The 15,842-nt window shown below is 30.0% G+C and overlaps 1 protein-coding gene across 2 annotated transcripts in view; it reads left to right on the top strand.

Annotated features, from left to right (window-relative positions):
* The window catches only part of LOC139514377 (exportin-1-like), a 667,034-nt gene that overhangs the window by 19,164 nt on the left and 632,028 nt on the right, over positions 1-15,842 (top strand). For both annotated transcript variants that reach the window (XR_011662605.1, XM_071303532.1), the window contains exons 11-18: positions 278-478; positions 1,781-1,919; positions 2,477-2,580; positions 3,063-3,140; positions 4,933-5,089; positions 5,437-5,600; positions 6,178-6,417; positions 7,045-7,230. Coding sequence is in view for 1 of the 2 variants with exons in the window: in XM_071303532.1 (XP_071159633.1) it covers positions 278-478; positions 1,781-1,919; positions 2,477-2,580; positions 3,063-3,140; positions 4,933-5,089; positions 5,437-5,600; positions 6,178-6,417; positions 7,045-7,230 (1,269 nt within the window). In the remaining variant the exon portion in view is untranslated. The remainder of the gene's footprint in view (positions 1-277; positions 479-1,780; positions 1,920-2,476; positions 2,581-3,062; positions 3,141-4,932; positions 5,090-5,436; positions 5,601-6,177; positions 6,418-7,044; positions 7,231-15,842) is intronic.

Below are 15,842 nucleotides of genomic sequence, written 5' to 3'. Positions count from 1 at the left end.
TGTACAAATGCTGATCAATCATTGCTTCTTGTATATTAATTATTTGGGGGCTGTTTATATCAACACATATAAGTTGTTAATCAATCATTTTATCAACCTCATCAAACTTCAACGATTGTTTAACATTTTTCAAAGTTGTGCAATTTAGATTAGGGTCATTTAATTCTGTGTTCAATGAAGCTATTTAATGTTAACTTGAATTAAATGGAAGAAATAAACTTTGAAAAGAATTGTAATTTAATTTAAACAGTAAAAATATATGATTTTCTGTTTGTAGGCATTACATTATCTCATCCTCATCTCTGAAGTAAAGGATGTTGAAATCTTCAAAATAGTTTTAGAGTATTGGAATACCTTAGCATCAGATTTATATAGGGAAAGTCCATTTACAACATCCACATCCCCATTGCTAATTGGAAAGTCTCATCATAATGAAATGCCAGCTAGAAGGCAGTTGTATAATCAAGTATTATCTAGGGTTTGTATTTAAATTATTGATTTTAAACTGGTTCATACTGGACATTCTTTGTTGATAAGTGATACAAACAGTTTAAAAAGCAAAGTACACACAACAGATGTTGTTCAAGATAATAAACATACAATTATTTCCAACGGTAAATTACTATGATTACTGTATAATAAAATTATCTTTTGGCTTAGAAATGCTTCAAGGTTTTAGTTATTTCCAATTTTCTTAATCAGAAATTAATAGTCACAAAATTTCATTTATAGTAATAACAGGATAAATATTCTTAACATGATGGATATTAGGCCAAACAAAAATAAATGTCTGTTTAAGGTTACATCCTTCAAAAAAATAGGGTAGGTAGGTATTTCCATTTATTTTATTTTTTCATTTTATTTTTTTGGTGAGATGTGTGATGTTGTTACATGTTGTAAATTTAAGTGTAACAGTTTTGTGACACCCCTGTAGACCATACATATTATTAAATGGGTTAGTCTTTATAAAATGGTCAGTACTTGGCTAACCTCTACAAGTACTAAAACTTACCCGCAGAATTTATAAATTAAAAAAAAAAAAACATGCCTGTTTTAACAGGTTAAATTCTTGGTTTGAAATATAATTGCAGGAATTGGTGTTATGTCAATAGGGTGATGTCAGAATTCTTCTTATTTAAACATTGACATATTCAAACATCTTCAACAGCTAAGTTCCCATCAACAATAAAACCGTCACCTTGTTGAATTTCAGTCTTGCAAGTCACTGTTACTTTGTATGATTTTGCAGGTTCATGTTTACTATGGTACAGATCGAACACATTGGTATCAATTTTTAACTTTAATGCGACCACGCTTGCTGCCTCTGACAGCGTGTTGGGCCATGCAGGCTGCCATTGAGATCTAGATCATAAAAATGCTTTAATATAGAGGATGCAATTTTAAAATTAAAACGCACAGATGATCATGCAACTTCTTTCACTTTTGTATTAAACTGAAAGTAGGTGTTTCCGGCATTGTACTTTCACTCTCAATTTCATTTTTGAATAAAATGACAAAGGGTCGGCAGACTCAGCATCCAATAACAGGGACGGTCGGGTAACCATAAAATGGCATATATTTTTTTGGCCTTATAAGATCACATTTTATTCGTTTTGTCCCGATTATAAAAATCAAGATGAGGTTCTTTTAATTTGATTTTTTTTTTTTGAAAAGCTTCAAAAGTATACTTCATATCTTAAATGTTGCAAAAAGATTCATTCTCAATGTTCCATTCATTATTTTGTTTTGCTTTATTTTATAACACATATTATTTTAATAGGTAAGGAGAGTTATGATATCTCGGATGGCTAAACCTGAAGAAGTATTGGTTGTGGAAACAGACCAAGGAGAGGTTGTCAGAGAATTTTTAAAAGACACAGACTCTATTAACTTATATAAAAACATGAGGGAAACATTAGGTATGCTTGTTCTTAAACATAATTTATAAGAATTAATGTTAACTTTTTCTATGAAATATGTGGAAAGGTATATTTTAGTCCTGTCTGTCCATTACTAGTTGACCCCTGTGTAATGTAGCCCCTTTTATTTTATTTTTTTATAAGGATTTAAGGTTATTGGATTGGAATCAAGCTCTAAAGAAACAATTGTGTAGTTTATACTTTATACCTTGAACAGATTGGTTTATGGGGTTTCCCATAGCAAGACATGGACCCCTGCATACAAGTTTGTCAACACAAACTCATACAAGTTTCATTTAGCTGATTGGAATGAGGATATCAAGCTTGAATGAATTGATTCATCATTTATGTTTTGTGCAGATCATAAAAATTTCTAGAAGTTGTATTTATTTTGGTAATTTGGGACAAAAGGAAATAGAGACATAAAGGTGAGTCATACAATAAACTTTTAATAGGGTTGTTGTTTTAGCATTAATTTGATTTGGTTCATTTGTAAATTAACGAAAAATCAAAGCACTTTGGTTTTAAAGAGAGTAAATATATGTTTTGTTTTACAGTTTATTTGACTCATCTTGACTACGCAGACACAGAATCAATAATGACAGAAAAATTACATAATCAGGTCAATGGGACAGAATGGTCGTGGCAAAACTTGAACACAGTAAGTTGCTAGAATATTATCTCAACAAATGTAGAGAGAATAGGTGTAAAATTGCATTTTTATGTAACAGTTATATCTCATTGGCTAAGATTTAATGTTGAATCCCCAATGAACAAGTTGCAACTAGATTGAATTGCCTGAATCAACAAATGCATTGACTACTATGTAATCGAAAAGAAAACATTTATTACAACATAAATATCATTAACACCCTTTATATGTGATAATATAAAATTTTAAATTTTTATTGGAGTGACATCATGATCAGCCTTGAGATTCATGATGTTCACAGAATTTAATTTTAATTTTTGGTTTATATAAAATGTTCGTATGGAATGAATTTTTGGATTTCATGCCATTCAATTTTTAAGTTTTGTTCATTCAAAACAGTTGCAATTAGTCACTGATATTTTTTAGTTCATGAAAATACAAACTTTGTGAGAATTGACATCCAATTAAGTTTTGAAAAATTTCTCTTCTAGTTATGTTGGGCAATAGGCTCAATAAGTGGGGCTATGCATGAAGATGATGAAAAAAGATTCTTAGTAACAGTTATAAAGGTAAGAATAAAACCAGTTGTTTTCAGATTTTTATATCTCCATGAACATTGTTTACGAGACACATATTTGATCATTAGTTCTGTTAACAGAATGGAATCTAGTGTTGGATATCTTTTCATGAAAACACTGAATTCTAAACTGTTTATTATATCTTCATGTGTGGATAGAAATATAGAAAAAAAATGTTTTGTTTACAGTGTTCATGGTACTTGTTAGACCAGCTTATTAAATTCCTTTATTCTCATATCCTTCTTTCCAATTATTATCTGCAGATTGAATCTCTTATTATTATTGATAGATGAAAGAAAAACATACATTTTAATATTGAAATTGTTTTTGCCAAGACCAGAAAAAAACCAAAATAAATCTGCATGGCCAAATTTAAAAAATTGAAATGAGAATCATGGAATTATTTTGTTTGGCCTTATTTCTGTTGACTATAATTGGTGTTATCAGTTCACAAGAAATCCATATTTAGTAGTATTGTCACAATTTTTAAAAAGATCAATGAGTATCTGTCTGACATAAAATATCTTGATTAACTAATATACTTTTATGATAAAGATTTCACTTAAAGAATATAATATACAATTCAAATAATAATGAAGATACTAAGTAGATGTTTGGAGAACTGATTGCACCAAGAAAACACTTTATATGGCATGTATTTATTCTTTTTAAACTATACATCATCACTTGTAAACTAAGCAAAATTCAAGAGATAAACTGTAACTTCAGAAATAGCTTACAAGAGGTGAAATAGTGACACTGCTACTGTTTCTTGCAGGGTGAATGGCTTTTAAACTGACTGTGATGGAATGGTTTCTGCTAATTAGTAAATATATTACATGTCATCATGTTCAGTAAATTAGAAATACAAAAACAAACATGTTACAAGGGAAACCCATTTTGAGATTGATGTTTGGGTTGGTTCTCCTTTAGAACATTTTCATAATACCTTCCCCTGGGGACCATACTTGATGGTACAGTTAGGTTGTGTTTATTTTTTCATTTTGGTTTACAGAATTCAATTTGAAATTTTCAGGGTATCTAGTTTGGGGGGAATCATATGAGACAAATGTGAACAGCTTAACTGTGTATTTAAATTTTACTGCATTAAGTTTGTACTGCTTATGATTATTATTCATTAAAATAACAGTAAGTAATATTTTGGAGACCAACGGGAAAGTTAATATACTCTGTGTATTGGGATCAGTGATATTGGCCTTGTTCATTTTGAAGCTGGTAACAACTCTTTTGATAAGGACAGGAGTAAACATATTTTGACATCTTCTGCCAACTTAACTTTTCCATATGCACAAGTCATAATTTGTCTATGTCAGCTGATCTTAAATATCCTGGTGAAAGATGACAAAAATGCAGAATAACCTATTTACAAAGGTTTATTATTATCTGTAAACCAACAAATTAAAAAACTAGCCTTGTTTTAAATTTGATTTATGTGTGAACTATTAATGCATGAAGGTTTTCTGAATTGAAGATATTGACATTTTCTTTATTAAGAAAGCATGTATTTAATGATTTTAATTTATGTAATATATAGTTTGGTGTTGCGAAAATTTAAATGTTTTGGTTTTCAATATTCTATTGTTTTAAAGTAAAATTTCTTATTTTATATTTTTATTATTTTGTAAACATTTCTGTGAAGTTGGTTTGATTTTGTGATAAGATGGACAAAAGATAATTGAGAAAGTAATGTTATTTTCAGTGTTATAAGTTTATACAAATTGCATGTTTCCAACTTTTGACTAATATTTATTATACATTGTAGGACTTGTTAGGGTTGTGTGAACAAAAAAGAGGAAAAGACAACAAGGCAATAATAGCTAGTAATATTATGTATGTGGTGGGACAGTATCCAAGATTCCTTCGTGCTCATTGGAAATTCCTGAAAACAGTAGTTAACAAATTGTTTGAATTCATGCATGGTAAGTTTTTTGGTGAATTTCTGTTATTAGCTTTCTCTTTCAATCTCACCTAGTCCTATTATCCATGTGAGCTATTGTCATCATTGAGCATCTTTCATCTTAAAATCTTCTTGGAAACCATCTTATCTATTAAACTTGTGATAAATGATTCTTAGAATATCTTATTTAAAGTTAAGTGTTTTTGTCCGGCCAAACAACCAACACCATGGGAATGTGATGGTGAGAGGCCGGCTTGTGGTCCTGTGGAGATGACTGCACTGTGTGGTCATGGCAAAGCTGTTATCTGAATTTGTACATCTTGAATGTTTTGGCACGAGTAATTGAAGTTATATTCACATTTATTTCAGAGACACATGATGGTGTGCAGGATATGGCATGTGATACATTCATTAAAATAGCACAAAAATGTAGACGACATTTTGTACAGGTCCAGGTTGGAGAAGTGATGCCATTCATTGAGGAAATATTAAATGGAATTAATACAATTATTTGTGATCTTCAGCCACAACAAGTAAGTTGTTTTGTATTGAGAAATTTATTGCTGGTGGACAAAAACAATTTTCAACTGAAGAGTTTGTTCAACAAAAAACCATGTAGGCATCAATAAATTGATTCAAATGTCATTGTTCTCTTATTCAGTATGAACTGCCTCTCGTAAGGCGATATCAAATAAGTACCTCTCGTAAGGCGATATCAAATAAGCACCTCTCATAATGCCATACTAATATAATTTCTAGATAACTTGTTACCATATTTTCTGTTTCTCTAAAGTTTTGAATACTACTAAATGATTTTTCTAAGTGCAAATTAAACATAAAAACAAATTGAAAATCTTGTGCACAATCTTGTTATATTTGACAAAGATTTTAAAGTGCAGACATTTAATGTAAGTAGATGTGTTTAGCACTAAGTTTATCTCTTATCTGAAAGACTATTTGCATGCATAAATATAGAAAACAACATAAAAACTAATGGGAACAAAAACATAGCTCAAATTTCATAGAAATAAAGACTAAAGATTAATGAGTGTGTTGCATTGCAGCTCCTTTTAGATAAACACATAGGTGAACATTTTTTTTCAATTTAAGGTGCATACTTTCTATGAGGCAGTAGGTATGATGATAAGTGCTCAGACTGATCAAACGGCTCAAGAACACTTGATAGAACGTTATATGTTGTTACCTAACCAAGTGTGGGATGGTATCATTAACCAAGCAACACATAATGTGGAAGTACTGAAAGATCCTGATGCAGTAAAACAGTTAGGAAATATCTTAAAGACAAATGTCCGAGCTTGTAAAGCTTTAGGACATCCATATGTTGCACAAGTAGGTTTATTTAGTTGATCTGTCAAAAAATAAGTTTTGATTTAATGTACACTTTTTAAAATTTATTTAATGAAGAATACTCGAACTAAAATTTTTTTAAAGCCAAGGATGTATGAATGCTTGGAAATCTATATGACCAAAAGGGAGATACAAGTATAGCAAAATACTGTTCATCTTATGTCAGCTTTGCCTGTGGGAGTTGGAAGCTTAGTTTCTTTTATACCTAAATCAGATTGAAGGTGTTTCAGTAGCCCAATGATGTAGAACTTAAAAGCAGAGACTGTATCAGTATGTTATAATTACAACAAATCTACCAAAAAATATATTTCTATTCTTTTCATTATTCATTCTTAAATTTTTCTCGACCCGGTTTCTTCTGATATTCCAGATTTGTTGTAGTTATACATCACTGTTGGTCAGTGACAAGTGATTATGAGAGCTGAGGGCTTTGATTTAATAAGGAAAATGAAATAGCACATTTTTTTTGGGTGAAATCAAACAAGGAATACCTTTCACAAAGCACATTAGTTTGATGATCAGCCATTTCATATGAGAATATACTTAGATACATGTATAGAATAATTTTGCAAGACACTGCTACTATTTATATAATTGTGTATATTTTAGCTTGGAAGAGTTTACTTAGATATGCTGAACGTTTACAAAGTAATGAGTGAGAACATTAGTAGTGCAATAGCCAGCAATGGTGAAAGTGTAACCAAACAACCTCTCATTAGAAGTATGAGAACAGTAAAGAAAGAAGCATTAAAATTGATCTCCGGATGGGTTAGCAGATCAAATGATCCTCAAATGGTATGTTAAAAGTTGATAAAATGTTACTTGGGTATAGGATTGAAAAGGTTGACACAATGACAATTTGATTTAACTTGAAATAATGAGAACTGCATTAATCATACTCAATTTATTCATTGACAAATATGTTGTTGAGTGATATGTGTAATAGGGTTCTGTGGAGACCTAATATTTTCCAGCTTGTGGCAAAAATAGAAAAGAAATCCTATCTACCAACCTACCTTATAACATCTAGGAGGGTACCAAAGATACAATGCTTTCTGTTTGGAATATTTTGAGCACAATGTTACATTCAGCTTCTCATTCTAATATATATATTTTAGCATATAACCATTATACGATATTACATACGTATATGTTAACTTAAAAAGTTTTGATATTTGTTAATAACCTAAAATAAAATATTCTGTTCAATAAAAATCTAGGGTGGAGAGGAAAAACTTTGTAGGCCCAATGATGTAGAAATTCAAATCAGAGACTGTATCAGAATGTTAAATTTCAACAAATCTACCAAAATTGTTTGCCTTAAAAGTTATTTATTATTTTTTAGTTTCTAGCAAAATAACTTGCTGTTTTAGATTTGTTGTAGTTTGACATCTCTGTTGGTCAGTGATCATGTGATTATGAGAGCTGAGGGCTTTGACATTATTTTTAGAACTTTACAACTGTATCCTACATAAAAATGATCATTGTGCTTAATTTTAAGTTATAGTTGCCTTTAAAGTTGACCAAGTGAATATGCATGAAAATGTTAATGGAGCAACAGTGTGACAATTGTCATAAAACAAATTGAGATTTATTTTGCTTGATGCTTACAAAATGTGGCAAAACTAATTTCCCTAATTAGCTCTTATTAGTATTCATCAAAATTTAAGTCTCGAGGAGGAAAAAAGTTCATCTGTTTTTTGCCCAATGTAATTAAAAAGTGGACGTGTAGGAAAAAAATCCTAGACATTCATTGTTTTTGTCCTTTGTGGTATATTTATCACAAATGTTTCATGCAACTTCACATGCTGATATATAACACAGATTTACAGCAGTTTGAATGGAGTATGTAGGTAAATGTAATATCTTTAGCTAGCTTGCTTTCTAGCAGAACAGTGGAGTCATTATTAGGTATTAAAGTTATACTACCCTCCTTTCGAATTAGCCTAGTCCTACAGACCGATAGATTTGTTATCTGTCAGGCAGACATGGGGTAATTGAAATATGTAATTGTAATTGACTGTAATTAATTACAATTTATCATGTAATTGAATGTAATGTGTAATTGAGCATTTTTTCAATTACATGTAATTGAATGTAATTAATTACATAGCCAAAATTGCCTGTAATTGACAATTACTTTTCAATTACAAGTCAATTACATTTGAAATTTTGGATCAAAAGATTAAATCTTGTGTTTTCTCAAAAAATTATTAAAAGCAATAATCTTAACAAATGTTGTAAGCTGACAAAGAAAAGCCTTCACAGTATACTTTCTGTATTAACACAACCATGGTAGATTCTTCATTTTGTATTGAATGATAAAAAAAATGTAGACACATGCCATAATTTTAAAAGAAACCACTAGGAAGTCACTGTCTTGACCTTAATTAGTAGATTTAGATAGATATTTTAAGACATTGATTTAACATAATTAACTTTATTCAAGGACTTAAATAACCAATAAATATAACCTCTGGCTATTTGTTTTTATTACAAACTATATAATGACTGTTTTTATAACAGTTATGTTAAACAGATATAAGGCTAATTAGAGAGAGATAAATATACCCCTAGGGCCTATAGGTACATGTTTAAATTCTTGAAGGGATAATGCATATGACAAAATCTCACTTGCAAAATTTGTTCACTATATATATGAATGTTGAAAGAAAACATTTTATCAGATTTAAAAATGAGCTCCAAGAGTGTACTGGAACATTTTACTGTTCCTGATGACTTCCAAAATGGAAATACTTTCAAAGGAAAATGTATGCATTGTGGCACCCTCATTAGTGGAAGTTATAAAGTTACATCCAACTTTGTTACACATATGAAGGTAATACTATATAAGAATTTTAAAAATTAATAAATTCATAATGCTTCTTTTTCATTTCTAATCAGATTTCATTTATCTTATATCCTCTAATAGCTTACATTTAAATTTGGAAAATATTTTGTTTATTAAATTAATTAGTTGTGATTAAAACTAAAGTTTATTTTTGTTTTAAGAAGTCAGATTTCTAAATCACTTATTTAAGATAAATAATTTGAATAAGCTGGGATAAAAATGAAAATCATTTCAAAAAATAAAAAATAGTGCTCTTTTTTTGTATCATTTACAATCAAATAAATTTAAATAAATGTAAAATTTCAATAGGTAAATTAAAACAATTTAATATTTTCAAGATATTAAATAAGGCCTTTTGTAATTTTCAGAGAAAACACAGAGATTTGTACATCTGCATTCTGAGAATAAAGAAATTCAACCAACATTGACACAAATGCTTAAATAAGTTATGACACAATACAAAAATGTATATACTAGTTGAACACTGTCTAATTGTTATAACTATAGAGCAATGTATAATACTTATGTACATATCATAGAATAAATGCATGTTTTCAATGTTTTATCTTAAATTTCCTTTCAAATGTAATTGAAGTAATTAATTACATTTGCCAAGTAATTGGAATGTAATTAATTACATTGGTAAAAAAAGTCAAATGTAATGTGTAATTTAATTGAAGATTTTGTAATTGTAATTGAATGTAATTAATACTCATTCTCTGTAACCACTTAAACTTTTTCGGCACGCATAGTCACCGATCTTTCTAAAAGTTGGCTGATATGTAGATCCTATTAGACTAGTCAGAAAAATAATGCCAACCGATATTTATATTGGTTGGTAACCATGGTAACAGCGGAGAAAGTACCGATTTTGGAGAAAAATACAATATTTGGTGTAGTGCTGTGAAACCATGCGGCTACATCTATTATAAAGAAACACAAAAACAATTAATTTCATTCTCGTTTTAGTCAAAAATCAAAAAAAGTTATGGGTAATCTACCTAGAAACATGTGAAATTAATTTCTAAAAAATGGTCATCGTGCAGTATTCCTCACAATACGAATTATCTCCCTTTGGTGGGTTACACTAATTACTGGACCAAAATAAAAATGCTGATAACTGTTTTATTTCTCAAAGGTTTCATGTCAAATTTGAATTGTGATAAATTTAGACCATTTAAAACATAAATATAAGAAAAAATATTTGAAAACTTTTTTAAATATTCATAAAACTTGACCTGACCAACACTGACAATGATAGGACTAAATAAAAATTCTAAGAACTTTTTTCTTTCTTAAAAGATTTATGTTAAACTTGAGATAATAATGAAATTTTATCATTTAATATATAAATATAGGAAAAATTATAAAACAATTCCCAAAAAGTGACTTTCTAACGTTGACAATGACCAAACCAATGAAACTTTCTGTGTTAATTCACGGTATATTATTAAAAAAAAAAACAGGAAAAATATCTGTTTTTGGGTAAAACACTTGACCTTACCAACGTTGACTGTGTCCTGTTTGTTGTACTTCCTAATACGGTATGGTATGTATATCTTATAGGATTTGCTTAAAATTTATTAAAAAAAAACCAACAGTAAGATTAAATGGTAAAGTCTTTATCAAATAATGATAAAAACCTTGGGGAAAACAGTTTATGGTTCTGTGACGAGCATGGGTTATCTAAACTTTTTATAATATTGAGTATTATATTGTATTTTACTGTGTTGTAAATTATGTTGTATATTACCGGTTATAATTTGACACGTTTGATCACAAATATAGAGTAACACACACAATGTGTGAAGAAGGCCATAAATACATGTAAGTTGATCAATCCAATATAATTATTTCCACGTCCTACTGAAGGCATGCCCGAGCCTTGTGCAGGATATCTTGTTAGTTTAATATTTTCATAACACACAAATAAACATTTTGTGGACTACTTGAGGTATGCCTGACCCCCTGTATGCACAATATCTTGGTAGTTTTGAACGTTTTCATCAAGTATAAGTAAACATATTCGCGGATTTAATTTGAAGTATGCCAGAGAGGCAGAGCCTTGTGTTAGTTTAAATGTTCCCGAAAGTCGTTAACTATTATGTTTAAATATCATTTGATATTTTCTTTTTATTTATAAATCAATGGTTCTATAAATTTAATGCAATTTGATAGCCTATTACATAAAATTAGGTATAAAGTCATTTTTCCTGATCGTGATAACTGTCAAAATGTGGGTCAGAAAGTCACAGACAAAAATTGACATGTATAATATGTTATAAACATTGAGTCCTGTTTCATAGTAAAAGCCTATTTTTGTTTGTTAAAAGAAAGACAGTATACTTATTTTGAGAAACATCTTTCTGTAATGGGCTTTCAGTGAAAATCAATTTATATGTATATGTTTATAATTCTTTTAACGTTACCCTGTGTAAAGTTATATTGTCAATATTTTTTATTTGCTGCTAACAATCCATAAAGATAATCGTGATTTTCTCAAATTTCAATGATCCAATACCTATTACTAATGTTAAACTTAAGAGAGTGCTACCTAAGTCAGATCCAGGGGGCCCTGAGGGCCTACCCCCTCTTTTCTTTGGAAACATTTGGTTGATTACATATGGAATCACTGAAGCATGTATGTAGCGGGCCCACTCTTGAGGCAGTCAGTGGCACCCCTTATTTGAAAGGAGTAAGTCCGGTAAGGACCGATTTTGGCCTCAAATTTCAGGTTCATCTGACGAAAGATTTTGACCACTTTTTAAACACTTAAGTGTCTATTTCATTTGAATCAATTCTTTTCTGTGAAAGATTTTTAACTGATTTAGTCATAAAAAACGCACCGATTCAGGCTAAAATATGAAAAATCTGTCAAATATGCCGAAAAATGTCATTTTTTAGATGGGTTTTGTCAAAAATGAAACCGCACCCGTGTTCATCCTCAACCTTTATATATGTAATGTATTATCATAAAATACAACTTACATTTCAATATCAAGGATGAACACGAATACGGCCAATTTCGTTTTACACGAAAACCGTCTAAAATTTAACTAAAATGCTAAAATTGTGGAGATTTCAGTAATTAAGCATGACCTAATGGTGCTGGTACCCGATATATGTGCATTGTATTGACAAAAACAGTCCATATTTATATAGCAGAAGCATTTTTCTGTCCAGTAAATAACTAAAAGTTTACATTTTAACAATTTTGTAAAACTGCTATATTTTGGGGTCAAAAAGGAGTCTTACTGGACCTACTCCTTTGTCTGGATGTTATACCCCCTGCTGCTCGTCGTAAGACCCGAGGCCACCCGTTGATAGAGTTTCCTTGGGTCCATGTAGGGAAAAGAAACTTTTTGGAAAATCTCGAAAATTCCTCCCCTCCAGAACGGCAAACAAGAAATATGCCAGATGGATAGCAGGGACCATCGGGTCAACGGCTGACTTTACCCACCCTGGATGGTTACGCTATTAGTTTGCTAAAGAACCATTGCGTTGATTCTTTTATGGGCTCCCTAGTTGACCAGTTGAAACTTCTGTCCTTGTCTAATTGATCCCCATTTTCATAGCAGTGATCTTTCAAATATTCCGCCTTTATTCCAGCATAGTACCCCTATTGCAGGATCTTTCTGACTTTTTTTATTTCAACTTCACTACAGCATTTGAATAATTATAGTTTAAGGAACTAACTTGTAAAAACCATTGCCCTTTGACACTGCATTTAATTGAAAAACTTACAGAAGAGAGATTGTGTATGGGAGATTTACTTTATTTTAAAGTGTTTTCCAAGTTTATGCATATAATTTATTGTTTCTATTGCAACACTATCACTAATCATGCCTGGAATATTATTGATAATTCCCATAAACAAGAAGGCCTGGATAATGTAAACAAAAAAGTATATTTTCATTGATATATATGTATCGAGGATCATTAAAACGAATTTGCAAAAATCAGCACTCATCAATAATTTTGAAAATGGACTGCATGTTCCCTGGCAACGAATTCAATGGCAAATATTGCACAATTGAATATATATAATTTTGTGAATGATTGTATTAATTTTTTTTAAGAAAGAATAATTGTTTTACTTGTACACTTTTCATGATGATGAAAACATACTGAAATTTGTTCACAATCAGCACTTTTAACCAGATTAGAGAAATTGTTTTTGTTTCCTCCAAGTGGTTACACCTTTATGGATATAATATTCTTGCATACGCATTTATATATACACATGTGTGTATACAGTGAAACTAAATAAGAGTTTTAGTTTTCCTACTGTTGTGCAAATTTAAGAAACTGAAACTTTTTTCAAAATTGTTTGAAACTTGTGTATCATTATCAAATTGTTGCAATAGCAACACAGTTAAAACTATACTACCATTTTTTATGAATATGTTTAAAATTTAGATGATTACAATAATTTCTACAAATTTGATATTCATTTTATTTTTCTGACTTGCAGAATTAGGTTTTAAAACATTTTTTTTTTCAAAAATTTTCAAAAATATTTTTTTCTGAAAAAATGAAAACTAGGCATTTTGTATCCATGGTAACAAAAAAATGAGATATACTTCCCCATGACTTTTTCACATCATTGATCAGATAAGACTTTGGTTTTTATGAATTGATGGTTGACTCTAACTCAGGTGTCCGCAAATTTTTTTTGTGAGCATTTAAAAATGACCTCAAAAGGGTATTTTTTACCTAATGCAAACCACATAAAAAGGGGGGTGTATGTGATTATGATTGAAAATGAATATGAAAATATCAGTTATTTGATTATATTCATAAAATGCATATATTTAATAAAATCATAAAAAAACATTCTTTCTCTTAATCATTTATCATGAGAAATTATGTTGAAAATAGCCCTTTTGCGCTTAAATTCATAGATATTGAGAAGAGGTAAAACCGGTCATCGGTTGCTATGGCAACCAATGTGCTTAGCAACCAAAATTTTGACAATTTTGGTTTGTTTCATCAAAACTAGTAAATGTGTGAAGTTTGAAGAAAATCCATGACCATGCGTGCCACACTCCCTATGTAAGAGTTGAAATGGTTACAGAGAACCAGTATTAATTACTTTCAAATGTAATTGACCCCATGTCTGCTGTCAGGCCAGTCTACTCCTAAAGAAGGGTATTTTATCTAACTTGTAATGACTTCTCGGTTCAGCGAGCAAGCAAGCACCTTTACCTACACACTTAATGCAATCGGCTTTAACATTGATAATAAATAGATATTTTCTGAGTGGCAGTTGTTCAGTAGCAATGTAATCATGAAAACTTGTTATAGAATTTGAAATAAGTGCGATATCATATAGAAAACTAGGGAATAGAGAAAAAACTATATTAGCCCAATGATGTAGAAATTCAAATCAGAGACTGTATCAGTATGTTATAATTACAACAAATCGCCAAAATTACTTTCTTCAATTTCCTATTTAATTTATTTTTGACTTCTTGTTTCGAAAAAGACAGCTTGCTGTTTTAGATGTTTTAGATTTGTTGTAGTTATACATCACTGTTGGTCAGTGATCATGTGATTATGAGAGCTGAGGGCTTTGACATTAAAGAACATTCATGAAGTATGAATATGAATGTTCTCAACTTTATCTGACATGAAAATGATCATTGTGCTAAATTCTTAATTTATTTCAAACAATGGTTTATTAGAAATAAGTCAAGTTTTGTTCAATATTTCATGCAGTGTATTGTTTGTCAGCTATAGAATGATCTACTGTAGAAGCAGAAACTTGCGTGGAGGATTAAACTTCGTTTATTTCGTGGAAAAAATATATTCACAAAAATTAAAACCCCCATGAAAATTTAACCTCCATATAATACCACTTACATTTATGGAAACCACGAAATTAAATCTCCATGAAATCTATTAGAGAGACAAAACTACAAAATGTTAACCCCACGAAAAAATTAATGTTCCTACAGTCATTGACAGTATGCTAAATTTAAAAAAAATTATGCATATATGATTCCATCAAGGCATTCACTGTTCAAGCTAGAATGTGTTTATTCACAGAACTGACTAGTTACAGTCTTTGATTGTGGAATCATAATTTATAGTGCTATGGGGAAATAAGAGGATAAAAGAAAAATACATACATGTAACAGCTGAGTCTAAATGGTTCAGGCATATGTGTGTTTTTTTTAAAACCCTAAGGGCAATCGTTATCATGTAGGACGGTAACCCTAAACATTGTTTTTTTTTTTTTTGCCATTTCTTTACATTAGAATATTGGGGTGAGAGGAAAAACTTTGTAAGCCCAATGATGTAGAAATTTAAATCGAGAGACTGTATCAGTATGTAATAATTACAACAAATCTCTCAAAAAAATTAATTATCTTATTTTTCAACTTTTTGTTTCTAGAAGAAAACAGCTTGCTGTTTTAGATTTGTTTTAGTTATACATCACTGTTGGTCAGTGATCATGTGATTATGAGAGCTGAGGGCTTTGAAATTATTTTTAGTAGAATTTTGTGTGTTTTCCTTTAAATTGTACTCTAGGCATTCACTTAATATTGTT

The sequence above is a fragment of the Mytilus edulis genome, chromosome 3 (genome assembly GCF_963676685.1).
Source record: "Mytilus edulis chromosome 3, xbMytEdul2.2, whole genome shotgun sequence".
NCBI lineage: Eukaryota > Metazoa > Mollusca > Bivalvia > Mytilida > Mytilidae > Mytilus > Mytilus edulis.
This window is presented reverse-complemented; position numbering and strand designations above follow the sequence as displayed.